Raw genomic sequence first — 27,874 nt, 5'->3', positions numbered from 1 at the left:
ACACACACACACACACACACACACACACACACACACACACACACACATCAAGACAGTTCTTGCTGACAGAAAATGGGAATTTAAAAACCCAACAACATTTGGATAGGTTTCTTTTCCTCTTCTTTATCCTCCTTTTATTTCATCTTTAACTGGCTTAAGTCTATGAAATAGCAAATAGAGGAGGGTAAAAATAGACAGACCTATCACACCCACTAGGCATTTTTTGGTTTCTATTGAATATCAATACTATTGAAATCTAAAGGAGGATGCCAGCCAAAACCAGACTGATCAAAAGCCTCTAAGACATAAATACAGTTGCAAATGCTGCCAGCGTATAAGAGAAGGGATACGCGTGTTCATCTGCTTGCAGCTATATGAATGGGTAAAGGAAATCTAGAGTAATTGAAGAGATTTAAGTCTGATGGGTGGGGAAGAAAGAATGAGATGAATGAATAAAAAGGCAGGAAGTGGATTGACATTAAAGAAGGGTGATGAATAGGCACAGTGGAAACAGCAGAGGGAACAGGGGCTGCAGCGGAAAATAGGAGAAATGTGAAAGCCAGATGCACCAGCAATGGAATGAATTACAAAAAAAAACCTAAATGAAGCAGGTTGATGAAATAACAGGTATTTAACACAGAATCAATATAACTTAGAGAGAGATGATGTTCAGGTTTTGTAAAGCCAAACCCTTAAACCTGAATGACACAGTGATCTGCTCAGATTGTGATAAATCAGGGGTGGATGAGAGAGACACAGCGCACAAACAGAAAACATTACAGAAATGTAGATAGACCTGAAGTTTCACTCACAGTGACTTTGTGTTCTCCGGTCAGATTAGGCCATTCGCAGAGCAGCTGGCTCTCAGACAGGGTGAGAATGCAGGGCGTCTCCCCGATCAGCACTGTGTAGTTCAGCTTAGCATTTCCTGGGGCTGCAGGAATTAGGTTACGACCCTGGAAACAGACACACTTAAGTTACTTACACACAGTCAAGTCTATGGTGGTTGATATAAACAGAGAAACTATACAAAAGCAACATAGTTGGAGCCATGACCACGGTAAAACAAACACTTGTCTCTGATTGGCTCCGAGGTATATGTCAACAGTTCATCCACTGCCCGATGTGCAAGGTGCTGTAAAATGTAGGTAACCATAGCAACAGTACTTCTGATGCTGCCAGATAATACCTCTCAGAGAAACCAACTAAAATCACGAGTTAAACTGTCTGCAAATATGACTATTACTGTGATTTTTGTGAGGTCCCAACCTGTTTTCCTTTAATCTAACACACTAACACTCGTGGTGTTTTTTCATTGATTCAGCTGAGGGCTTACATCACAGCGAGCTGTCGAAAGACTCAAAAAAAAATGTGTTGGTTGCATTAAAAGTATTGAGTCCAGTAAATAAATCTCTGCTTTGCTTCTGTGCCATCTTCACCTACCCTTCCTCATGCTCTCCATGCTTTCCAAAGTGGGGGAATTAATTTCTGGAAAATTTTGATGGACTTCTAATTTGTCTGCAATTATTTAATAGGATGCCGTTTCTTTGCAGCTTATTTCTGCAGCTTTTTTTTTTCTTTTTTTAACCGGGAGCATGGCAAGGCAATCAGAGCATTTCATTATGGTGATATTTAAAGTTACAGAGGAGAGACTCATGAGTCTTAATTCTAAAACTCCACCCAGATTGGCTGAGAGAAAAAAGGTTTTAGTTTTCCATGAAATTGCGTGATAATTTCCTCCCTCGTTCCTGAAAGCCTTTGAAGTTCAAGGGGAGAGGTGACATGACAAAAGGCAGCATAAGTGGGAGGGGTAAATTCGCTCTGGATTCAAATGCGCGCTGCCTCTATGGCTTAGAGTAAACATGTCTATGAAGTCTCTCTTTAGAAGTTATCGTATAAAATCTGCGCAGGTGGCACAGCAATGCATGGGCCCACTTTATAAACATTATTTCCCTTTGCAACTGATTTTGAAAAGCAACTTAAAAGCAACTCTTTTTTTAAAAAATGTCTCTAAAACCCAATGGAGACAGCAGGTGGAGAAATCACATCTCTCAAAGCTGACACATGTAAAAGAACGACGTGTTGAAAGAAACGCGAGAAAAAGGCGAAAGGGAAGAGCCTATACAGAAATGTCTGGAGCAAATCACCTCAAATGCACATCAGTGTCTTATCAACTGCACTGGAAGCTGACTGGGAGGCATCTGGTTATATTTTTTCAATATCTATTTGAGAGATTGATTTGTTAACACTGTTGACAATACTTGATATTACTAGCACACTGCTACATGTATCTGCCGTTACTGTTTTCTTGTATGTCAAGTGAATGCCAGCACTCAACTAACCTTTTATCCTCGAGTCCTGGGATATGGGCACATTAATCCCTCACCTTTAAAGGGTAACCTTTCGTAAAAAGCTTTAATACTAAATAATTACAAACTCAATTCATAACATATTTCTCCACCCATTCCAGGTAAACTATGTGAAAGAGGAGACATAGGCACAAAGAAAGTGATGCAAGAAGAGACCGATGAGGCTAAAACAAGATAGAAAACATTATTAGAATGACTCAAGAACAAAAAGAGGCATAAAGAAGACAAAGGGTTTAGTGGAAAAAAAGAAAAAAAAAGTCAAGAGTAAAGTCAAGAATAAAAAGACAAAGAATGTGATGGATGTAAAGTAAAGTCAGGCTGAACAAGGCCAAAACAGATCAATGCTAAGAGCACAAGGCAATTTACCTTGAGTATGAGTGGTGAGCTGGGCTTCAGCTCCAGCATGCCGGTGGGGCTCAGAGGTTCAAACACAGGGTCCGGGTGGTAGCTAAAAGTCTCGTTTACCACCAGCAAAGAGCGCACGTCATCCATGACAAAGCCAATCTCATCAGGACTGCTGCCCACATCCGAGAAGCCCTTGTCAGATCCAGCCACAGAGGGCGCCAGACACACCATTACGGTGTTGTTGAGGACCGTACAATTCTGGTAAGAGAACAGAGTGGGGACAGGTGATGAATAAATTAGGAATGCAGGAGGAAAAAAGTAAAAGGAGAAAAGAACAAAGAAAATGAGAAGAAGTTCAGATTGAGAGGGTGATTTATTTCCTATTTAACAACCTTTCTACTTTGTTTAAGATGCCATTTTGGAATGAAATTAAAACAGGTAATTGTTTTAATCTTTGAATAAAACATATGTTAATTCAAGCATAATCAATAATATTTATAAGAGCTAAAACACAGGTATATGGTGTGAGTGATTAAGTGTCTCAGTAATAACATAATGAGGAAGAGGCTGGTTTAATAACATCAGTGTTGTAATCAGTGTTGATATCATCTGGAAATTTGCCGCGGGGCACGACACTTAAATCAGTCACCGTAGAACAAATTAGACTGTAATGGCAGAGAATCTGGAGAGGTCAACCTAGAGCTGATAACACAATACAGCAAGAGAGACCTTTGCTGATAACGCAGCATGTCATAGCCATGTATTATGTGCCATATGACGCATACTGAAGCTGGAGGCAAGACATAAAGCACAACTGTTTTTATAGATCAATAGACGCATTAACCAAGAAAAATAAAAATGGTTGCAGAGAGGTGAGACAAGGGAACAACAATGGATATTTTTACTTTTAGCTAAGAGTGGGAGTGGGAAAAAGGTTAGCTAAGCCCCATGGTGCTAGGTGAAGAGAGGGGGATTTGCCAGAGCTACTTTATTGCTGGTTGACATTTCAAAGGTTAAACTGCTAAAAGGAAATTCAACATCAAAAACAAACAGAAAATGGGCCCTTGGCTGGTTGACCGATGGGTCAGGTGTGTGAGTCTGTGTCCCAGGAGTGTGTGTGCGCGCGTTATCACCTTTTTTTCCATGGATAAGGAGAGGGAGCCAGCATCAAGACAGTGTGAATGAGAGACCTGCAGTCTATATGGGCTTTAGTCCACCTTACTTGTCCAATCAATGCATTTATAATGTGAAATAAAGTGTTTACAGGTGTGCAAGCACTCACATTTTCCGACTTGGCAGCTCCGTACTTGGCTCTCATTTTCGGCTCCTTGATGGTGGCCAGATTAGTTCCAGTAATGGTCAACTTGGTTCCTCCACTAAAAAAAAAATAAAAGAAAGATGAACATAAAGTTAATCAAGACAAAAGGAGAAAACAAACAACCAATAAAAAATATAATACATTCTCTGTGGGAGCAAAGAGTGTCCTCTAGTTGGTGATTCACCATTTGCCACATAGTCACTCCTGCTGTAGTCTTTCACTCACTTAATCATGGAGGCTGACTTTAAGGAAATGATTTCTCTGATGTTCAAAGTGTGTTTAAACAGCTACACAGGCTGCAGTAAAGAACAGGTAACTTTGTAGCATTACCCATGAGAACCTGAAGCTTCTGGCCTCCCAATACCAGCCTGAGACCCAGGGGACATTATCAGAGTGTACCGAAACTGCAAAGCGGTATGAGATATACATGGCAAAGCAACAGTGTCAGTGATCTGACATTTTCTGTAACCTTTACACCTGTGACCTATTCAGATCTATGTGACGCTGAATAGTAGAGACATGGCTAATACGGGTGTGGGGCCTATTCCCCTACAATGCCTTCTCGTCAGCCTCTGCTGGCCTGCGATGCTGAACCTTTATCTGATGTGAGGTGTTGTGACAGGAGCTAAATAAGTTAGCATACAACTAGCATAGAAAGCTGGAGTAGAGAAGCAACACACAGCTATTGTGTGTACACAAAGACACACGCATAAAAATACAAATCATATACTCAATCATATTTCACACATTTTGCAAAAGGCTAGGACTCAAAAAAAGAAGTGCCACAGCACTGTTTAAGTGAAACAGTTGAACAGGAAGCAAGTGCAGGTATGGAGGTGAGGGCAGTCTCGGGGCCTGAAGTAACACTATCCCTCAGAGGGTGATGGGGCTTGAGGAGCTAGGAGGACGAGAAAACTGCCTGAGGCGAGAAAGTTTACCGCTTTTCAGAGACTTAAAGGTACTAAATGAGGCTGATCAGTGTCTGCTGTAAAAAGTGGGCAAAGTTATTTTTATGTTTTACAGTTAGTTTCACGTGTTGATGGAAGAACAGAAAATTCTGTTGTCGAGGTATAAGGCAACGCAAAAAAGTCCGTCTGCGGTAAGACTATTTCTATGAGGATCATCATTTCCATAGATATAGTGCAAACTACATGATGTACTGTGTACACTGTCCTACTCTGTGTAAACATCCTGTAGTGTCCTGCAACTGCTACAAAGCCATGTATGTGTGCGGTTAATCCAAGAAACTCCTCCTGAAAGAGTGAGAACAAAAAACTCTGTAGTCAAATTTGTGAGAATGAGCACTCTTTGCAAGAGCTCCAGGAAGAGGGTCACCAAAGGGGACACAGCGACAGCATAGCTTGATAAATTAAAAAAAAAAAAAAAAAAAAAACGAAAAACACAAATGGCCCAGAGAAGCATGCGACTCCTACTCTGGGAAGCACTGACTGAAACACCAAACACAAGCCGATTGTTAAGGTCATTTAGCCCCAAGGCTGACGACAGTGCTTTCTCCTATCCTCAACCTTTCATTCATTCCACTCCAAATTAGACTCCTTTTCCACTTACACCTATTTCACATGATGAAAGATTTAGAAGTAAGAAGTGGAGTAAGAGCTGATACTTCAAAATAAATATCTGAGATATAAGATAATTTACTATGACTTATCCTGAAAAGCTTTTTATGTGAACTGTCTGCACAAAGTAGAGTTACTTTTGAAAAACAACTTAATACTGACAAATCTGAACGAAAGGCGAACATTATTTAACTTGCTGAGCATCTTGGAGCAACTGTGTTTAGATTATGAGATGCAATGTTTATTGGTTTTTCATTCAGGATTTACTTTTGAACATGTTTTCAGAGCTGTAAATTAACTTTTATTTAGTCATTTTAAGTAAAAGCAGCAGGACAACACCTACCAAAACTTACACATGTGACAAAATAATTGGAACCACTACAGTATGTTTGAAGTAAATGAGAGAGTCAACAGTGTGAGTGTGTTTTGGTGTGTTTGCTGGCTTCATTTCTCAGCTGAGAAGTATGGGAGTTTCTAGGTCATGCTAGTAAGCCCATTAGCATGTGGATGCTTTTTTTCCCCCCCTCTCTCTCCACAACACAGCTTGTGTTTGAAGAGGAAATCTTCCTGTGGCTATGTAGACTCATTTCAGTAAGTCAAGTAATATTTACAGATACATCTCTGCTGCAGCTCATCAACTAGCAGCACTGCATCAGGAGTCTCCTTGACTGCTGTTCCTGCTCTCAAAGATTTGCTTTAGAAACATAAAGATAAACTGAATAAATAATATGTTTAGAAAAGTAAAACAAGTGTGACAACGGAGAGGGAATACGCTCTCCACAAAGTTCACATTTCAGAGTAGTTGAAAAAAAGCCAATAATTTGCTCTAGTCATCACCGGTGATTAATAATGTTTTCATGCGTTTGTATTTGTTTTGTTCTGTAGATCTAGGTTCATCAAGCAGAATTGTAGATAAAACACTGTATTGATATAAATTATAGATAAGTAAATCATCACATGATATGCTGATGCATTATACAGTGAATGTTTGATAGTTCGCCATATGAACGAGTGAGCAAAACATTAAAAATACAGTAACTCATGACAATACACCTCCACTTTCTAACAAGTGCTCTAAAATATTCAGTGTTTATCACCTTCAGGGTGGGAGACACTATGTAAACAATGAGAATTAATTGATAACTCAAATATAACAATGCATTATCTTTGCTCTTCTATACAACACAGAAAAACAAAAAGACAAACATGAATCCAAAATGTTCAACCATGTTGTCCTGGAAGCAGCACAGGGAAAAGCTCTGATTGGTTCCTTACCTGGCAATACTCCAGTCAGGCTCGATCTTCAGGATAGTAGGATCTTCTGTGTAGCTGAACTTGACCTCTGGGTTTCTCAGCTCAGCAGCATTTATGTCCACCATGACAGGTGTCTGGCCCGTGGCCTGGCCTGCTGGGGTTACACATACTATCTCCTTGGCGCTCCGCCTGAAAGTGAGGGAGATATAAGAGAAGACAAGAGAAAAGGAAGTCACATGCTAAGGTGTGTCTCATAGTGATTGAGTTAAGGATTAATACTAATAGTTCCTGGAAACAATGAGTTTTTAGGCACCCCAAACAGAAAAACACAATTACACAGGAAGGAAACTCTTGTTCATCCTTTTAATTACTTGTAACACAGACACGGCGGTGACTGTCATATATCCACAAGGCCAACATCTTTCAGTCTGTCCAGCCCTGGTTTCGTCAGCCTGAATCATACACTGTTGTACTTCAAAGCCCTCACACTCTCCCTCTCTGTCTGTCTCTCCTTCCCTCCTTTGCTTTCTCTGGCTAACAGATCTGAAGTGGCAGATCAGGCTGGTTGTCTCTCTGTGTGATGTAACTCCCTCCCTTGCAGACAGCCAGCCAGCTGTGACCTGCTGTGAAACTTTGCGCTGCTGCCAGAAACTTTGTGCTCCACTCCACTGGCTCATTCCACTTTCCCCTCCCCATCGAGGGAAGACACTGCTGGAAGAGAAGCGGTGGGGATGGCAACCTATGTGGGCATACCTGTGTACGTGCACAGTGTGTTGATCAAGTGTACTGTGTAGAGGGTTTGTGAATTTCCATATAAATGCTGTTCACAGGCAGAAGATTAACACTTACTCGGGGTGCAAGTATGCTTTTTGTGTCAGTCGACGTCTGCTAACGCCCTACAAAGCACTCAAAGAATGTGCAAAAGGATGCGCGTATGAGTGGTGCAGACACGGAGGCAGGTGGGACAGTATGAAATTTTGAACATGAGAAGAGCAAGCTGATCTGTACACAGATCCTCCCCCACTATCCGCTGTGGAAATAAAATCCACATAAAACAGAAGATGGAGAAGATGAAAGAACAAAAATCCATTTTTGCGTCTTTGCTGGGATTTTGGGTGGGGTTTGGCAACTGAACAAGAACGGACATATTGGGGGTCTTTGTCCCAGGAGGAAATTTTATTTTATTTCCTTTTACAGGGTCCTCAGAGGGAAAGGCTGCTGAAGAGGGGATGAAGACAGACGGGAAAAACTGAAGGACGAATGAAAAAAAAAAAAAAAAAAAAAAAAAAAGGTTTTTCACATTCCACTAGTGCTGTGTTTCCATGGAAACAGTTTTCACAACGCTGTCACCGTCAAGAGTGCCAGTGGTGCCGCGTACGTATTTTTGACAAGGTTGCGGCCACACAAAAGAAGCCAGAAGGGGACATAGAAAGGAAAAAGGAAAGAAAAGGGGTTGCACAGGGAGATAAGAGGATGAGTGACTCGGGGTAAATAGGTTTTGATTAAAGCAGAGGCCCCACTGAATACAAAGACACATTAAAGAGATAGACTCAACCAGTTCATTACTTTGGCCATAAAGGTTATTGCTGCTCAGTGAATGAAAGGCCAAGACTATTATGTTCACCTTTCTCGGGATGTGCTACAGAGCTTTAAATTGGCCTCTACTTTTGCTTTTGATATGATATAAAAAGAACTTGATGGGTCCAAGCTTATTAGTTTAACCTGTCACTTGTTGCCTGAGAGAACGGAACCACTACAATAAAAAAACACCACTCTAAAGCAAAGAAACAAGAAAAGTGGAAACAAGGAGTATTCCTATACCACTTCCTATCTGACAAACATAACCTCCATAAGGAAGCTTCCATCAGATAAACCTTTTCAGTATATATGCAATTGTTTTAGGGAACTAACAATCTTTTCTGTGATGTTTTCTTGTGCCATCTGCCAGACACCATACATGATTGGATTTAGTTCAGAGCCCAGTTTTTTGTGAGTCTGCCAGCAAGAGACTCAAAGAAACAATGGAGTTCTTGGCTAGGGGAATTAGAGTCATATCAAATTGGATCAATGTCTCCTCTCCTTGAAATCCAAACACAACCTCTTGCAGACTGAGTGACAAGTGAAGATAGCAGAGAAAGATCATTCCAAAAACTAAAAAGGTGGGAGAAAAATTACATATTTCAAACATCGGTTCGAAGCAGCAAAATGTAAGTTACCAATTACCAGCAACACCATATCATTCCTTTTAAATTATAGTCATATCTTTGAGAAAATGTGGGCCATGCACTTAAGCCATCCACAGCAGAAGTGAAACGATATCGGCTTCACTGGGAAAGGCTACACTGTCATCCTGCTGGGAATTATAGCACTGCAGGTCATCCTGTTACTCGCTGCTTTTGCTAGTCCTGCACAAATCGAAGGCACTGACCAGGGAAGAATGTCATACATTAAAAACAGGGAATAACTACAATTACTAAACCCAGCAAACGGTGGGAAAAGTTGGCAAAAAACAGTAGCAGATGTAGGCAAAATATTCTGCATTACATGGCTATTATTTGTCTAAAGAGCAGAAATAAAACAGCTACACTTTAACCCAGTAAATCAGTAGTAAATCTGCAAACATTTGTTACAACATCTTAAACAGCCAAATGGTTCATCACTGTTTGGAGAGCTTTAATCAACATGGTCTCCTGCCTCCACAGCAGCACAACACAAATTTAAACTGTCATTTTCTTAGAAAAATCAGCCTCTATAAAAACCTTACATAAACAAGAGTTCTGTGACTTCATTGTAAACTGCCCCCCCAAAAAATCTTCAGGTTGAAACACTTGAACTAAAAGAATATACTGTAGATACTCCAAGCACTCTGGATTAACTCACCTCTCGAAACGGCAGGGGTGAAGTCCAATCTTCACAGACACAGCGCTGCCCGCGTTGAGATGACTGCCATCAATAGTGATCCTTGTTCCTCCAGATAGCGGCCCGGTGGAAGGATGGACTCGTGAAAAATATGGGGACTAAAGAGGGACACAGACAGAGGCCAAGCAAGTTAAGCGTCACTTATCGACTGGACTGTGGCTGCCAAATACATGTGTTAAAATCATCCAAAAACACAGCTGTAATATACACCAACAACATTTACCACAAAAGTGAAGGCCTTGCTTGAGACTGTTTTGTAGTCGGGGTGACTACAGTCTCTGACACACACTTCCACCTGAGCCTCCTGCACTCTGTAACCTGTTGCATCATTTAGCCGACACACAATCCTGAAAACAAGAGGAAAAAAGTTTATCACTATGTAAACGAGTGAATGTTTTCAGTTTCAGTGTTTGCTTAATAGTGTGACAACTTGGTCAAAAAAAAGGGACAGGAAAAAATGAGGAATACTTCTTTTCTGCTCTGTCTAATCACAAAAGCATTCAGATATTTATGAGTGAAGTGTTTCATTAGTTTCCATCTTATTCATAAAAAATAACAAAAACAGACCAAATGTTCTATTAGAGATAATGTGAACTGCTACGAAACTAAAGGCTTTTCTGTGTGTGTTCATGCATTAGCGTGTATTGTAGAACCATAAGCTGCGCACTTGGCCTTGGGCGCTGGCTAGCCAAATGAAAATCCACAGGAGAAATGATTGAACATGGGGAGGAATGGTGGTGTAGCCCACAGGGAGAACACACGCACACACACACTCATTTCATGTTTCACCCACTGGAGACATAGTTGAATGTTAATTAGCTAGAGCGCACGAATGAGACAGAGAGAAAGCACGAGAGCGCAAAGGAAGGAGGGAGTCAGAGAAGAAAGGAGAAAGAAAGAAGTAAGAAGGAGAGAGGGATAAAGGGAAAGAGCTTGATTAATTGAACAAGCTCATATCCTACACATCACCTCAGCTTCCCCTCCCTGAGATGAGTTATTAAGTCTCCTGCTTCCATCCACCCTGCAGGTGGCCATGGCAACTGCATCGCGGCCGCAACAATGAATTTCACATTGCGATGCTGTGCGTTTCCATTGTTTTTACTTTGCCTTTCATTTATTCGCTGTCCTCCTGCTATGACAGAGGCCATGATTAAAATGCTGGACAAATCTCAGTTAGGAATGCAGCTCCGCTTGCATCATTATTGCCCAGATGACAGGTGGCTACACTGAGCTGGTATTACGTGGTTAGAAAGTACATTAGCTAAGATGACAACAACATAAATTATGCCTCACTCAATCAAATAACTTTGGTGGAATGTAGAATGTTAAAAAATTAAACATATGTCAAATTGTCACATAGTAACTACTAATAAGGCAATAAAAAGAGGGAGCTTAGGTTCTGTTTTTCTTCACTGCTGGCAATGATTTACTTTTCTCAAAGTGAAGTTAAACCATGTAGTGAATATTTGATGACTTAGGTGGGGAAAGGCCACACTTCCTTGCAATCCAATTCTTTCCAATCATAGAAACTGATGTAGAAGAGGTGGCAGAAGCAGAAAGCCAGAGTGAGAACAAGGTGTCTACGTTTTGCCCAACAGTCATTGCACATCCTCTTGTCTTTCGCAGCTGACCTTTGACCTGTGCTGTCTATGCTGTGACCCCGTCTTGTTTTCTGTGCTATGGCTCTGATGGGGTCACAGGAATGACTAGTGCAAACGGGACACTAATGGCACCGTATGGCTAACATCACTTTTAATTAGCATGACAGCCTAACTGCTAACCGCGCCCTCCTCTTCCTGCGGGTGCTATGGCAACAGGCCAAAAGCAGCATTATTGAGCTGGCCGGGTTAAACGTCACCATCTTGACGTTTGGATGTGATCACTTGGAGAAAATGAACATGTTTGAAAAAAAAAAAAAGTTAGGCTACAGCACGGCCTCGTGATAGAAGTAAATGTAAAACTGCTCCGCTCTGTCTGAACAAAACAACACACGAGTTTATAAATTATAAATCAAGACTGACATGTCACTACGCTACTCTAAACCCACTAGTGAGTGTGGAACAGCATTCTGTTTTCCTGACTGTCAAACCATCAAAGTCACATTTCTTCTGGTTTCTTCTTAGCGAGGGTGGCAGAAAGAAAACCAAGTCTGCTGGGACTGTGCTGCAAAACTCAGCAAATGGGGCATTTTTGTACAATGACAGCAACATGGTTGGAAACAGAATATTGAGGACGCCTCCAACTGTGACGAGCTTCACCAATTCTTTCCTCATCAGAAAATGTATCTTGTCTGCTTAGATGAATACAACATAAAAGAGAAAGTGGGACTCATCTTGTAATTTCATTGCCCCAGTATTTGGAGGAGCTATAATGGGGCACTGCCAGTGTGACAGTGCCCCAGATTTCTTCTTATTCTGAATGTAATTTAATTAATGATTCACATGATATCGTTTACACGTGAAATAAAGAACATTTTTTCAAAGAGGCACCCTGTTAACGGTTAAAACAAAGAGCTCAGTCATAAACTGAACATGACTGTTATTCATTACTCTGAGTTCTACCCAGGATATACAACTGCAGTTATTAAATGGGAGTTAAATTACATCTGTGCAATCTGCTGTACTTCACCATTTCCCAGAAAACAGTAAACATAACTTAATTAGAGTGTTCACATGACAACCTTTCATGAAGAATAGCTTTCAGTAGATGTATATTGCACACTTTTGATAATATTAAATCCACTTATATCTAAAAATGGGTCAAATTAATCCTAATGAGGCGAGTTATATGAGGTATTTCAATGCTGCTTGACCTGACCTGAGCATTAGTTGAGTTGAAAAGGTTTTATTCAAGTTGCTGTCAGAGTTACTCGGACTGAACATGTACAGAAAGTAGCAGCACCATGCACAGCTTGAGGCTATTTGTGAGGAATTGGTTTTGTCTGTTAGTGGAAAACAGCATTTAACCTTTGAAGGTTTTATGAAACAAAGGTCTGAGAGAGTCACAGCGCTGTGCTTAGCACTCAGTGTCACAACAATAGGGGACAAGACAAAAAAGAAAGCAATGAGTTTTAGAAAGAGTGAGGTTTAAAATCAGTGGGTGTAACAGGGTGAAGAAAGAGACAATGCCAACGTACTGCTCAGCGCTAATGTATTCGTCCTCCTGAGGGTTGCACGCCACTTTGCCGATACGGACTCCATTCTGGATGTCTTTGAATTGTAGACCCAGGTTCTCACCAGTGATGGTCAGCATGGTTCCTCCCTGTCTGGGCCCAGTCTCAGGATACAACTGGGTGGTAGACCAAAGAAAGGAGGACATAAGTGAAGCAGAACAACACATGTGGCGTATATATTGTGTTTAAGCATGAATGGCAGTTTACTTAGGTCATTATGGTCATGTTTCATTCTGCATGAATTACATTCTTGCTACCTCATTATGCACGATGAAAAATGACCTTGAATCCATTAACTCCACCTCAATTCAGTCAAACATTCACAACTTGCCAACTCGCACACTTAACCTGGACCTACCCATCAAGCCCTCACTTACGTCCCTCTTTTAATGTTGTGAAGATTTATAGGCTGAATACAATTAGAACACATAGTGACCCCTGGTTTCTGCTTTTTTTTTCCCCCTAGAGGTCTGTGACAGGTGTACGGAGGTGCTAATGGCTACCCGAGGCTAGCCTAGTCGCTAATCATGGCTCTATTCATTCAGCCCCAATGCAGACAATGGTAATCAGTCTTTACTAGTATAATTAGGGCTAAAGCTAATTGGATTAGAACACGGCGGGGCAGTGGGGTCATTTGTTGCAACAGGGAGGGGGGTTATTGGGGGAGACATTAGTGGTTGGATGTCATGGAGTGGGGGTGTAAGTTGCCACACACAAAAAAAAAAAAAAAAAAAAAAAAAAAAAAAATAAGATTGATTATGAATCCTGCTTTTTTTTTTTTTTTTTTTTAAACACAGAAATCTTCTGCTTGGTGTAGAAAAAAGTTGCTGTGTGGCACACAAAGCTCTACAAAGACACGGACAAACATGTCAACATTGAAACAAAGGGGTAAAACAGTGACCAGTCTCCCGTATGTTTTATTTGATTGGACAGTTCAACGGTCACCAACAACTAGAATATGGGCCGCTCCACTTGTAAGTCTTTAGAGGTGGCGCTGGAAGCCTGGTGAAACACTGACTTAAAACGGTTAATATTTGTGCCATCCAACAAATTACTGAAAACCGTGTGCCGCTATGTCAACTCACTCAATTTGACCTCCATATCACTCTTTGTTCCTTCAAAGGTCAGCACTGTCACGAAGATTCATTAACAGTTTGATTCATTTGTCAAGCTTCGCTAAAGCTGAACCTTATGCTGTGCAAATTTACTTTTTCTCTATGAAGAAATCCTTTAATGACAGTGATTCTAGTGAAATTAAGTGACTGTGGTCAAAACCTTTGCCATCTTTAAAAGTGGTGCGACTAGTCCTTTGCTTTAATAAATTTACACATTTAATCTTGTGGCGGAGGTGTGGTCCCTGGCGCAGCTGCAGGGGAGGAGTGGTGCAGTGAGCTCAAGGGGGCGGTATTGGGAGGCAGGTGAGCCACAGGTGGTGGCGATTGTGTGATGACAGTGTCTTCTTTCTGTTTGTCTATATGTGACGGCAGAGTCGAGCGGGAGAGAGCGCTGGATCGGAACGGACTGCTACCTGTGCAGAACTGTCAAATAAATACAGCTCTTAAGAGCAGAAACATTGTGTGTATCGCATACTTCACAAATCTATTTTTTTTAAAAAGGATGGGAATACACCAAGTGCTGGAAAAGGTGACAGCAGGGATAATGTATTCAAATATTCAGGTTTGTAAAAGAAATAATTTAATAGTTTAGGAAATACTATCAGCAGCCAGTTAGCTTAGCACAGCATAAAGAACAAAGGTGGTGGGAAAAAAGCCAGCTCAGATATCTAAATCATTACAAAATCCAGCTATCAGCACCATAAGTCACTAATTAACATATTATGGCTTGTTTGTGTAAAACAGAAATATTATAACATGGCAATAGGTAGAGCCATTGCAGCTGCCACATCTTGTATTCAGTCTTTGTACCAAGCTAAGCAGCAGTCGTAGCTTCATTTTTACCACTCAGACATAATAACAGTATCAATCTTACTGACACCATGCCAACAATGAAAATATGTTCTGCAATATTCAGCTTCTTTAAAGCTTATCTACAGTCTTACAGATTAATTAGATTAACCTCTCAACCCACTCAAATATTTCCCCACCTGGCGCTACAATGATACCCAGTCTAACACTATGGAAAAGGTGGCAGGTTAGTAAAAGCCACAGGTGTTTAGAAAACCACTAATACAAACACACAATGGGAACAAAGCCCAGTGTCATGCAAGCCAGAAATGAAATGCTGCACATATTAATTAATGGCCATTTATCAGCTGGCACTCCATCTTGAACTTGTGTCTTTTATTTCAGTCTCTGTCTCCGTCTTTGACAGTGTGCCCAAATGTATATATTTTAGCTGGAGACAAAAGAATGACTGGCATGCAGCAGTGCTCAGTCACAATCTTTAGATATGGTAATCAACCTCTCTTTCTCTATAAGCACTGGCTTATCAAGCACATAGACACACAAAGACACAGAGTGAGACGCATACACACATGCACGTTGTTCCATCCACAACCAAACAACACAAACAAAGCGCCCTTTTTGATAAAAGCCACCAGCCTAAACACTCGCTCTATTCTCCTCTCACCATCATAACGCTCTACACTCATTCATACTCGCTTTTTTCTCTTTGTGGCTGACTTGTCCCGATGTATTTGAGGCTTTATGTCAGGCCTATTGTGGCTGGCTAAGAAGCAGTGCACAGATAGCATCTGCAAATTAGAGGAGGAGGAGGGGGAAGGGGGAAAACGGGCAAGGGACACGGGGGGAGATGATATGAACATGGTGTAAGGCTTCCAGAGTTTATCTGTGATATGAAAGGCTTTCAAAAACAAAAACTCACAAGCAATCTGATAGAGGCAATGACGTGAAAGAAGAGAGGGATCAAATAGGTTTTTAAACGTTAAATGTTTCCATGTGACTGAGTCAAATAATATTAGCTCTGAAGATGTGTAGCCTTACAGAACAGGAACAAATCTGTGTCAGAAGTCAGAATCACATCGGGGCCAATTATATCCCTCTGGCTGAACTCTGATCATTAAACAAGTACACGAGCTTAATTAGGACATCATCGTGGCTGACATCCAGTTACAATCCTCCCCTTTATGAATGAGCACGGTAAGTATTTACCCAACAGTGGGTAAATACTCCTATTTTTGTAACAGTGGGGGCTTACTTTTTAGCTCCAAAATACAATCAGCAAATCACAGAAGCATGGTCAATCAACACCCGTAAACAGAACAATATCTATCTCTATACGGATAATAAGGAGGTGCAAGCAAGAGGGTAAGGAAGATAGAAGGTAAGGGAACAATGAGACCAAAGGATGAGATTCAAAATAAGGGAAAGGAAAATGAAAAATACTGAATAGTTAATAGATAGAGGAAATAGTCGGTGGAAGGGATGGAAATTTAAAAAAAAAGTGTTGCCAAAAAACCATAAAGGATGAGAAAAACAAATGTGACTAGCTAGAAAAAAAGAGATAGTACATAAAGAAAACTGGCAAAGGCAAAAACCACTAAAGCAGTACATGAGGGAGAAATGATTGGCCATCAGATCCATTTATGCACTTTATTACATATACAACATCAAGAAACACTCACACATAAACACATGGAGCACACAAGCTTACCACGTGCTAAAACCCTAAAAATGCAACCCTCCCACACATACAGACTGGAATGGCCTGCATTGTTTTAATTGGTTTCTAAGGGCTAGCTGTGATGCTCTTCCTGTCCCCTAGGAGATGGCAGGCAGGAGATGATGGATAATGGAGGGCCAGGCAGCATCCAGGGCCAGTACCAGGACACTGCTGTGCTACACTGGGACACAGTGGCATAGAGAGTATGTGTGTGTGTCCCTATCCATGTGGCTTTGGATGCCATTTTGAGAATATAATACAGACTACCTAAATTGTAGCTTACTTTATTTTCATTTGGAGGCTTCTGAGAATGTGTGGGCACCATTGTGAGTCTTGCTGGCTTGTGTGAGTGTTAGCGCAGGCTCAAAGACACACACACACAGGGAGTATTTGCTTGCTTGGAAGGAAGTACTAATTAATCTTTGTGCACAATGTCAGTGCACAAAAACGCAGCACAATAAAAATAGCACTTCATCAGCTTGACAGCCAAATTCTTACAATGTCTAAAATCATCATTTAGTACCTAAAACATTAATTGCTGAATTTGGAGAGAAGTACTAGGTGCCAAAGCTGTTAGTGGCACAGTGGCCACACCGCACACTACTGAAAAATATCAAATGGACAATAGCCCACTCAGAAATAACACTAAATAAGTTAAACACTTGCTGCTCTGACAGCTCTTACTGTGTACGTTGTGCACACATGTGTGTCTCCAGTGGTGTTTCCTCCCCAGCTGAACACACATTCCTTGGTCCAAATGAAATTAGTGGTTAATCCACCAGCTATTGGCCACACAGCAGTTAGCATGCTGCATAAATGAACAAAGCAGGCTGAATCGGGCAAAGAGAAAAAAAAAAGATGAAACAGGGAAAAGGGGATTTGACCAAACGGTTGGTAAGAAGTGGAATAATATTCAATTTGTGTGGCCAATGTGATGCTCTTTGGGAGCGGAAAAAGATAAAATGGCAGATGAAAAAGGAGAGATTTTCTTTGTCATCTGCAGATGTTCTTTTGGCGTTAAATGTCAAACTGTAAATGTCAAAGGTGGAGAAGAGAGGTGAGGCCAGCGGCGCAGCTTGGTGATAACGCTTCCCCCAGTGTCTCTTTCTTCTCCACTTCTTTGTCTCTTCTTCTGCATTCTCAAACTTGCAGTGCGTCTCTTCTCCTGCTGCTTTTTGAAGCTCTTTGCCAGCTTTTTGACTGCCACCAACATCTTGCCCAAGGGCAGGATTTACCCCTACATATGCATGCAACGGCACATGCTTGTGAGCACAACCCCCCTACCACCTCCCGTTTCTCTCCCGCAAGCACGCACACACAACCCAGTTGCCTCTGTATGCTTGTTTCAAAGAGATAACTGAAACGAGCACGAAGAGAGAGGGAGCATTAGCAAATGGTTTTATCTATGTGCCAGAGCTCCAATTAACCAGTATCTTCATTACACATTCAAAGAGACGAGCCCGTGTCACACAGGAAATGGACTGAGGGCTTCAGTCACACAAGTCAACATCAATGAAATGAGCAGGGATATTAAACATATATTTCACACTCATTTAAGTTGAAGAATTTAGATGATTCTTCAGCTTATTTGAGATACATTTAAAGGAAGAAATGCTTGGCTGAAAGTTTGAATCACTGTTGGAGACACAGTAAAAACGGAAGAAGACAGACTGACGAGAGGGCTGAATGTGAGGACGCGTCTCACACAGCAGTACATTGCTTTCAAACCGCACTGTGTGTGTGCACTAGTCCCAGTGGTGAGCTGTAGGAACTGTGACCCAGGTCGCACTCAGACGAGGACCACCGCCACGGTTACTAGTGGCAACAGATGGTTACGCTATGGTGTTTAGACGCCTCGGCTCTGCCAGCCTGTCAGATGAACACATGCACATGTGCACGCACATATTCAGCACCCGTGGCGGGACACAATTAACGCACTACCACATCCTCGGCCTCTTTGTCTCTCTCCAGACAACCACCCTCTCTGACTCTTCATTTAGGTGCATGTGTGTGTCTGTGTGCGCTTCTGTGTGAAGCCGTCGTCTCTGATCTCGTCAGTGTGTTCAGTCTTGGAGTGTGTGAACTGCCTCCTCCTTGCCAGCCCATCTGTGTTGCTGTTGCAGTCTTAGCGTTGGCTTCTAAGTTGTCTATCCTCTCTGCTGTCTGCCCTCCTAGGATGTCCCCTTCACTCTCCGGGGCCAAACAATGACACAGAGCAGGAAGACTTTTCAAAGCTCCTCTTTTGAAAAATTTGTTTTTACTAATGATCTGGCTTGGATTCTTGTAGAAAAAACACATAAGAGGCAATCATAGCCTGCTTACAAGTAACATAATGTAATGTGAAGCCTCTCTTCTTAGACCCCTGAGTTGTTTGCAGTGAGTTGCTAGGTCATGAACAACCAATCAGCAGCGTGAGTGTGTGCTTTAGCAGTGCTTGGAGAAGCCTATTCTTTTTACCTTGAATTTAGCTGTTCCATGCAATGTTGTTTTTAAAGTGGGCTAATGATGAATGTGGACACTTTATGATTCACATTCTTTGCTCAAACAGTTTTAATTCAAAATGGCTTTTGAAATGTTGTGATATAATGAGCTGAGAAATTACAAAAAAATAAACTATTTCTGCTTTATTTTTCTCGTCAATTTTGTTGTATCCATCAAAGAGAATATTTCTGTTGTGCACAGCCCACTCTGCATGTAGTTATTATATGTCTGGATATAGGGGTCTGTGTGTATGTGTGGGTACATTTGCAGACGTGTACCATCTGTTATCTTGGAATCATGCTTAACTGCAATACAATATGTGTAAGCATGTGTCATTATTATCAAGTCTTACCTTGGTGATCTTGGGGTGAGCACAGCGGCTGTTTCCTGTTGTGGCATGCATCCAAGTGCTCTCTGGGGGAGTACACTCCTGTCTCAGGGAGCACTTCTTTTCCCCAACGCACCAGCCGCACTCAAACCTGGGGTTTGCCTTCAAACACATCCCACAGCTATCCCTCAGTGCGTAGCACTTATACAGGTGAGCTGAAGAGAAGGAGGGAGAAATGAAGCATCATGAAATTATTACTGTTGAACTGAGGCTACCAAGTGAATAAAACATCCAGTCAATATAATATGTTAGAAATGACAGGGTGTGCTAGTGGTTAGCACTGTGGCCTCAAAGACATCAAAGAAGGTTTAGACCTACTTCCCAGCTGGGACCTCTCTGTGGAGTTTGCATATTCTCCTTGTTTTTATAAATCCTTGCACCAGTCTCTTATGTTGCTGCTTATCAGCTGGATTGTAACTCCCCCCAGTCAAAGACTATCTTATTTTCAGACTAAAATAAGCAGATAAGAAACCTGACAGTTTTCTTTTGAATGAAATTAAATTGCTTTATTTTCACTTCCTCAGCTTTATCATAAAATTTCAAAACTTCTTCAGTGTCACTGAGCCAAAGTTGAGTTAAGGCCCGATTTCCCAAAGGCACGAGGAACAGAAGAGTAAATCTTTCCTCTCTCTTTCTCTGCTATTCCTTCCCCAAATCCCATTGGTCATGGAGCAGCTTTAAAGAAACCCTATACCAATTACTGGCTGCTAAACGACTCGCCTTTAATTACATTAACCTATCAGTATTTAAGATGAGTGAGCATCACTTGCACTCTACTAGATGATTATCATCACTGAGAAATACAGAGGTGGCTGGCAGTGAAGGGAGAAGAAGACGAGAGTCATATTTAGGCTGTAGGTCACTGCCTGATGTGTTACATTTGAGATAACACACAATGCACAAAGTGATGAGCCCCACTCAAAGTAAAGACTACAATACTACAGACACGCCTTTGTTCACATGGTACAAACACATGTAGACCAGTTACAGCACTCATACTGAGAAATATCTGACATTTAAGACTACAACAGCTTGCTTGGCTCAATTAGACTACAAAGAGCGATCAATAAACAGCACAGAGTGATGTGGTGTTACCTTAGTGACAAATGGCAATAATCACTAACTTACAAACATGTAAGATATAACGGCAAATTCTGGCATTAAATACTACATACAAAATACCCATTACTTGTTGTGTCCTTAAACATTAATGAGTAACAACCAGGAGCAGACTATGCTACTCCCTCTGTTGTACAAAACTCAATGTGCATGTCATCCACAGACTATATCGAACTGGCGATGATGTTACTTTACCTCACAGCAGGGGAATAATGTTACATCCCCCACTGTGCTTTACAACCCACAATAATTACGAAGACAGCATTATAAAGACTTTTACCAGTAATTATATCCAACAGACATGACCTCATTGTCTTCTCCCACAGTGGTGCACTGAGAATGTATATGAGTTTAATTATTACCCCCCCAAGGTTCCTGGATGAGGTGTGGTTTCACATTAAATCAAATATAATGCACTCTAATACAGTTTAAAGAAATATATACGTCTTCTATGCACTATCACATTAAAATAACACAAGTCAAGATACACACGGATGCCTACAACACTAAAGGTATTAACAAACAGGAGAATGCAACAATATGCATACAAAACATGGTAAAAATCTGTTTAAAATGCAAAGGGTTATGTGTTTTTGTATATTAGTTGGTGTAAACCTAAGACACTAACAGTGTAGCGGTCTTTTGCACCTTGACTCATGACGCTTGCCAATTTCTGCTTTGTTCAAATTGGACAATTTGCAAACAAAGCAGAAATTAGCCTCATTGCTCTACAACATGCACACACTGTACATCCCAAACGTGGCTCAATAGACTGAAATTTAAAACATTTAGAGAGAGAAAATATCAATTACATTGATCCCTTTGACACTAGTTGCTACCCATTAGCCATGACAAAAGAGTCTCGTGGGGTGGAACCTGAGCCTTGACGGACATAATTATTATTCAATATATGCATTAGTGAATACAAATGACCAAAACTAGAATATGTGAACTCTCTGGCATTGACAGAAGATTTGAGCACATTCCTTGGGTGCAGTGTTTAACTGTGCTTTTTCTCTTTTGTTAGCACAAACAGTTTAATAATGTGACTGTTTTGCCTCTTCTACACACAAATACACACAGAGTCATCTAGATACGGTTCTCAAATATGTAACTGTGTAAGATTGTGTCAAAATGTAACAGTATCTAGGGTAATTTAAAACAGCTAACCAACTAAAAACACCCACCCACTAATCCATCCATCTGGGTTGTGGTGGGGGTGGAGCCTATCCCAGCTGTCATAGGGCAAGAGGTAGCTGTGGACAGGTTACGAGTCTGTTGCAGGGCCCAGTGCATTCACAGCTATGGCCAATTTAGAACCACCAATTAACCTAACATGCATGTCTTTGGACTGTGGGAGGAAGCCACTCAATCTCTCAATAGGCCAGCAATGGCTGCTTTTTGACTGTAGTATTTGGGGGTAATGTGCCATTCATGAAGTAGAAAAGATGATTGGGTGATTATTACATAACTGACACACAGCATAGCTTTATAAAGTGAGCTGATTGGAGTTATAAATATAATTGTTAAGGTAAACAAAAAAAAAAAAAAAAGCTGTACGTCACTGCAGGACACTGAATTCCTTCCCGGTTTCTAAGACAAATCTAACTCATTCAACCACATTCAGTTCCTACCATAAGTAACCTTTAATATTACTCACCTTTAATGTTATAGGGGTTGTCAATGACAAAGTTTCCATTCCAAACTACAGACAGGTCGACAGGCAGGTCGCTGATGTCATTGCCCTCATAATTATACTGAAATATAAAACAAAGAGAACAAGATTACAATTCATACTCATTCATTCAACATTTTTCTTACATCAGCATCATCATCAGAAAACATTCCATCTTTCAATAAAATTCTTTCAATAAATTCATAAGAGCGAGGAGAAAAAAAACACAGCTAATACCAAGAGCAAACTCAGTTAAGCTAGTGGTTGGTAGTAATGTCATACCCTGCGGTGCTCACAGAGTTGAAGGGCCATAAAAATGAATGATGAGAGACAGGCTATATTGTGATTTTTACACACGGCACATCCGCCGCTGCCTGGCAGAGCGCAGAGTTGATTAAGAGATTGGAATCCCCATCACTGTATGACTCATTCCATTCCAGTGATGAATGAAATGCATAATATATCTCTGACAATAATATTCTCATCTAATTTCATTTTTGCATCCTGAACTAATAAGAGTTGAAATGTAATTGACTCATCGTTGGCATAATCAGTTTTACGGAATTGCTTTAAATGAGACAACAAGCTTCAAAAGCGGTGATGTGATGGCGGCGTGTTAACTGAATGGGTAACGGAGAAAAGAGCTCCTATGAGTCCCTGCCCAAACTCCCAACATATAAATTATCAATGACAATTATCACCAGCAAATAAAATGCAGCTTTAGAAATTACACCGCCTCCCCAATAACCCCTGCTGATGTGAGGTAAATACAACATCTTCATCAAGAACTTCACAGACTTGACCGAGACAGGTTTTACATTATTAACGTCTCTTTTGTTAGCTGTATTTCACACGACATAAAGCAGACACTATATGACAAGATGGGTGTGTTGTCAGCAGCAATGTTGAAGTGATGGCTGGTGAGACTCCAGATAATGACCTAATGGTGCCCAGCCCCTCTCACTACCTCTGGTATGGTCAGTATCTCCAATAGCCCCTGGGTGAGAGATAGCAGGACTTTTCTCTTCTAGTAGAGTGGTGATAAAATCCAATGTGAAAGCCCCAAGCTCGGGGCTATGAGCCCTCAAAGATTGAATCTAGCTACAACTTTGCCACTATGTGATATCACCCACTCCAGTGTGATACTGTGAGATTTATCCTGACATCTGTAATAACAGTGAATTTGAATATATTTGAGGGAGGAAAAGACTAAAAAATGTGCACTGAGAAGATAAGAAAATGAGAGGACACAGCAATGTCACAATGTGTGAATGGCTGATTAATTCTTTCATCACTTTTTTTTGTGATTGGATGATTTACATTTAGCGGGCCCTGAAGGCTGAGACGCTGATATCTGAATAAAGAAAGACGTCTCCATGCATCTCAGAAAAAATACCACTTTGCTCTTAGAGCTGATTTTAAAGGCAAATTCTTTCAAAATGTGTTTTCAGGCTCACTCTAATTTATTTAGCAGCTGTGAACTACTGAAACTTTTACTTGAGCAACTCTACCTGGAAGCTGGCCTACAGAACACTGAAGAAAAAGAAAAAGAAAAGAGAGACAACTTTTACAGTCTCACTGTAGATATAGTAAGTTCTGAATTTAGACAGTGCTATTGCATTACAACTAGATTTTTAAGACAAAACATTAGCCTTGGCACAGTACAAAATAATAAGGTAGGGTGTGAAAAGCAAAGTGGATGGGCAAACAGAAAAGAAAAAAACAGCCAAATGATAGGAGACGTGAGAATACTTGGAATTTGTGATCAAAGCTCAGAAGTGGAGTGAAAACAACAAAAAGATGGTGAAAAGGAAGGATGACAAAGAGGGTAGGGAGAGGGGGTATAGAGCAGGTAATGCAGCAGAAAGGGTGAAAGGGAAATAGCGAGGGCAAGATGGATAGAGAGAGGTGATTGTGTGTTATTCTGTGGACACCATTCATTTACACATGGAATAAGAGGCCGGGGCTGGGCTGTAAGCGCGTGAGCTGGTGGGGGCTAAAGTGAAATTGGCATTTTCAATTTGTTCTCTGACATGTCTGCCTCGGTCTTTTCACACATTCCTCTGCCTCTCCTTCTCTTGCAATCCTCCTTTCCAACCCTCCTTTTTCCTCTTTCCCTTTCCCTCTCATTATTCCTTCCCTATACCTCTTTACAAACCTCTTCCCCTATCAATCTTAGCTTGACTTTCTCTCATCTGCCTCAATCCCCCCCAAAAGGTCCACAGTCAAACAAGGAAATATGAACCAGATTCCTTATCAGATATACCAAACATTTCCAGAAAAACACATGTGCACACTGTACTATAAATATATGTCCGGCACATGGGACTCCTTCCAGAGAAGGATGCCGGCAAATTCATCAAAGACTGATCACATGGTCTGTACAGGAAGTAAAATATGATGAATAAAAACACATGCAAACACAGGAAGATAGGGCACAGCAAAAACACATTTTGGACATCAGCTATTATTTCTCTTCTGAAGTTTGACCATATGAACCTCTTCAATCTCTCCCTCCCTCCTTCCTCATCGCTCCACCACAAGACCACCCAGTCTGCCTGGGAACAAGAGCACTTCTTCAATTGGTAAAGATGGAGAGAACGTGTGAGTGTGTTTGAGTGTATATCTGCATGCAAGACAATAGGAGAGAAGAACGGGGAGAAAAAAGGAAGTGCACAGGGACACTGCACTGTGAACATGTGCAAAGAGTGAAAAAGCATCAAAGCATTGCAGCGAGAAGGAGATAAAGAGGCAAAAAAAGAGGCAGGAAACACAAGACATCTGGAATAAAGCTGAGACATAAAAGGTAGAGATGCAAGTGGGAGAAAGATGGTGAGAGTAGAGAAGAAGGCTGTTAACCAGCCAAGGTCAGCTTTGTATTTGGAAATTGCTCAAGCTGATGAAGGGGTTCGAAAATTATCAACCGCTCTCTGAACAGTCAGTTGTGTTTACACTAAGCAGCAGGTAGGTTTCTCATAATCTGTAACATGACACGAAGGTTGTTAAATTGAAGCAGTCAAAATCAAAATGGCAAATAAACAAAATTAAACACTGTTATCCTGAATGCTTTATTTTGTAGAGATTAACAGGGAATACTGCTATATAAATAAACCTGAATTAAATTAATCTGAACTCACACAAACAGAGAGAAAGGAACTCACTGCAATACCAACATGATAAAGAATAACAAAAGAAAAACAAATAACCAAAATTTCAATTACTTGAATACCACACCGTTTCTTTCCAAACCATTTTTAAAGACAAAAACATATCTATACATCCATCTGCTGTATTCCCACAGGACAGAAGACTAGCTTTAGTTAAGGACAAGAGACCGAGGTGCCATTTATTTCTGCCCTTGCTTCTCTGCTGAACAGCAAATTCTAAGAGAAGGCCTTTTTCTTCTTTGACCATATTACCAATTTTACTCAAAGTAGAATAGTAACATATTTTAGATGTATATCAGCCTCTTAACACTGATTTTTAACCTTGTTGTCTAACTCAAAATGTGCACCACAAGTACACACCAATAAAACACCAAAGCTATCTATCCTCTGTTTTTTGTTGTTTTAAATCTATGATACAAGAATTTGCCCATGTCTGTATATCAATCCTCAAAGAAGAGTCTATATTGGGAACTGGGACAACACAAACATGCATATTTAGTTAGGGAGGAGAGTGTATGTGCATGTATGTGTGTTAAACGGGCAGCAGAGAGTGGGGGAGCCACTGGAAAGGTTAGGTTATTATCCAGAGCTCATCTTCTCTCATTGCACCAAGGGCTTATTAAACTTTTATACTGAACCACCACTGTTGCACAACACAGCGTTCAGGGAATACACACATGCACCTTGGACAGGGTTTACTCACATCATACAACAAATTCCAGTATGAAAATTAAACACCAAGAAATAATTCTAAAAAACAAAGTCACATTGAAAAAATGGAGCCACAAAATCACTACATTTTACAAAGAGGGCACACAGAGAGAAAATTAGAGATGCAGAATATTTACAATGAAAGAGCAGATGACAGAAACAGGAAATGGAGATTCCATAAAGGAAACAAGAATATGCAGTGACAACAAATAAGCCAGTGTAACAAAAAAACAAAAACAAAGAAGAGAAGAGACATTTGTCACTGGAAACTAAAGAATGGGAGGCAGGTGTAGATGAATGAAGGAGATGAATAAAGGTAGGGTGAAGATGGAAAGTAAGGCAGGTAACAATGGGTAAATTCTATGAGAGCCACGGCCTCATAATTGGTCATTTTGAAGGTGTGCTAAAAAAATAAAATAAATAAATATCCCTTTTGCCCAGGGCAGGCCCATGCCTGGGATATGTATGTAATATGTAGGTTACCCTCTTCCTCTGTTCACAGATTTCTCAAGGTGATCCAAAAACCATTAGTTGACATAACATAACCTTCAACCTACATCATTCTAGTTCTGACATATTCCACAGTGAAGTAAAGTTAAATGTGTGTTTGCCAGCCTAGATAAGACTCGGCATACAGTGGATGTCCAAGTCTTGTCGTACACACCATCAGTCTTTCATATACACACAACTTCTGGGCAGATATAGCTTCCTTATCAAGGATCAAGTGGTAATCCGTCTTATAGTTTTGTGTTTGTGTGTACGCTTGTGCGTGTGTGCATGTGTACGGTCAGGCGACAGAGAATCAGCCCCTGCTCATAATAGGAGCCTGTTAGCCAGTGCTAATCGCTAATGCTAACAGGATTGGAGCATGGCTGGGCCCAGTTCCCCAGCTTATCTCCAGCACAGACACAATAACGCACATATGTGCATACCCGTTTGCACACATGCATGCTTCCTTCATTGATGGAAAGAAAAAGAGAGGGGTGGAGGGGAGAAAAATGCTGGGTTGAGGGAAAAATAATGCTGCCATAGTCAATGTTTCTTATTTTTCAGCCTATGCATTAAGCTAGTGTAAGCTTGCTAAAATTCTCCCAGGACAAAAGGCTGATTTTTGGTAGTTGGCAGAAATGTCCAGATTTTCAGTGGCGTCAGACTTTTTCTCCTACCTCAACTTAATGCCATTCTTCTGGTGGCCACTAACTAACTTCTCTGCCAAATAACACATATGTATGTATATGCTGGTCCCATAATGAGGAAATACAGACCACATTTTGATTTGACTCAGTAACTCCAGTAGTTTGCCATCACTGAGCGCACTCTCCATGACATTAACAAAGCTAACAACAAATATGCAACAAATAGAAGACATTAACTGGCATTAAATGACAAACTTTGTTTTTATGCAGCCCTTTATTACAAAATGCAAACAAAATAACATTTAAAGTTTTACACTGTCTCCTCCACTGCGAATTTTTCAAAATGAAGTCAGCATGTGCAAGCCATGCTCTCAGTATTTATTACAAATAAGGTGATGCTGCAACTTAACTTAATGGTTTAATTAATCACAGGATTTCCAGGAAGATTTACCAATTTCCAATATTATATTTTAATGAAAGACTTTAATCTCTTATAGAATGACTTGCTTATAGTAAGATGCTATTACTGACAATATGTTTATGGTGCTTTAAACTGCACAGGCTCATTCTGTGCACATCAATATTTGTAGAACGATGAATA

The 27,874-nt window shown here is 40.7% G+C and overlaps 1 protein-coding gene across 6 annotated transcripts in view; it reads right to left on the bottom strand.

The window, feature by feature from the left end:
* The window catches only part of LOC120731783 (plexin-A1-like), a 190,683-nt gene that overhangs the window by 24,425 nt on the left and 138,384 nt on the right, over positions 1–27,874 (bottom strand). For all 6 annotated transcript variants that reach the window (XM_040029020.1, XM_040029019.1, XM_040029018.1 and 3 more), the window contains exons 11-19: positions 22,245–22,341; positions 19,430–19,620; positions 12,919–13,070; positions 10,006–10,129; positions 9,744–9,880; positions 6,885–7,052; positions 3,997–4,090; positions 2,736–2,972; positions 813–956 (exon numbers count right to left, since the gene is read on the bottom strand). In XM_040029020.1, coding sequence (XP_039884954.1) covers positions 813–956; positions 2,736–2,972; positions 3,997–4,090; positions 6,885–7,052; positions 9,744–9,880; positions 10,006–10,129; positions 12,919–13,070; positions 19,430–19,620; positions 22,245–22,341 — 1,344 coding nt within the window. The remainder of the gene's footprint in view (positions 1–812; positions 957–2,735; positions 2,973–3,996; positions 4,091–6,884; positions 7,053–9,743; positions 9,881–10,005; positions 10,130–12,918; positions 13,071–19,429; positions 19,621–22,244; positions 22,342–27,874) is intronic.

The sequence above is a fragment of the Simochromis diagramma genome, unplaced genomic scaffold, assembly GCF_900408965.1.
Source record: "Simochromis diagramma unplaced genomic scaffold, fSimDia1.1 OVJJ01000483.1, whole genome shotgun sequence".
Lineage (NCBI taxonomy): Eukaryota > Metazoa > Chordata > Actinopteri > Cichliformes > Cichlidae > Simochromis > Simochromis diagramma.
This window is presented reverse-complemented; position numbering and strand designations above follow the sequence as displayed.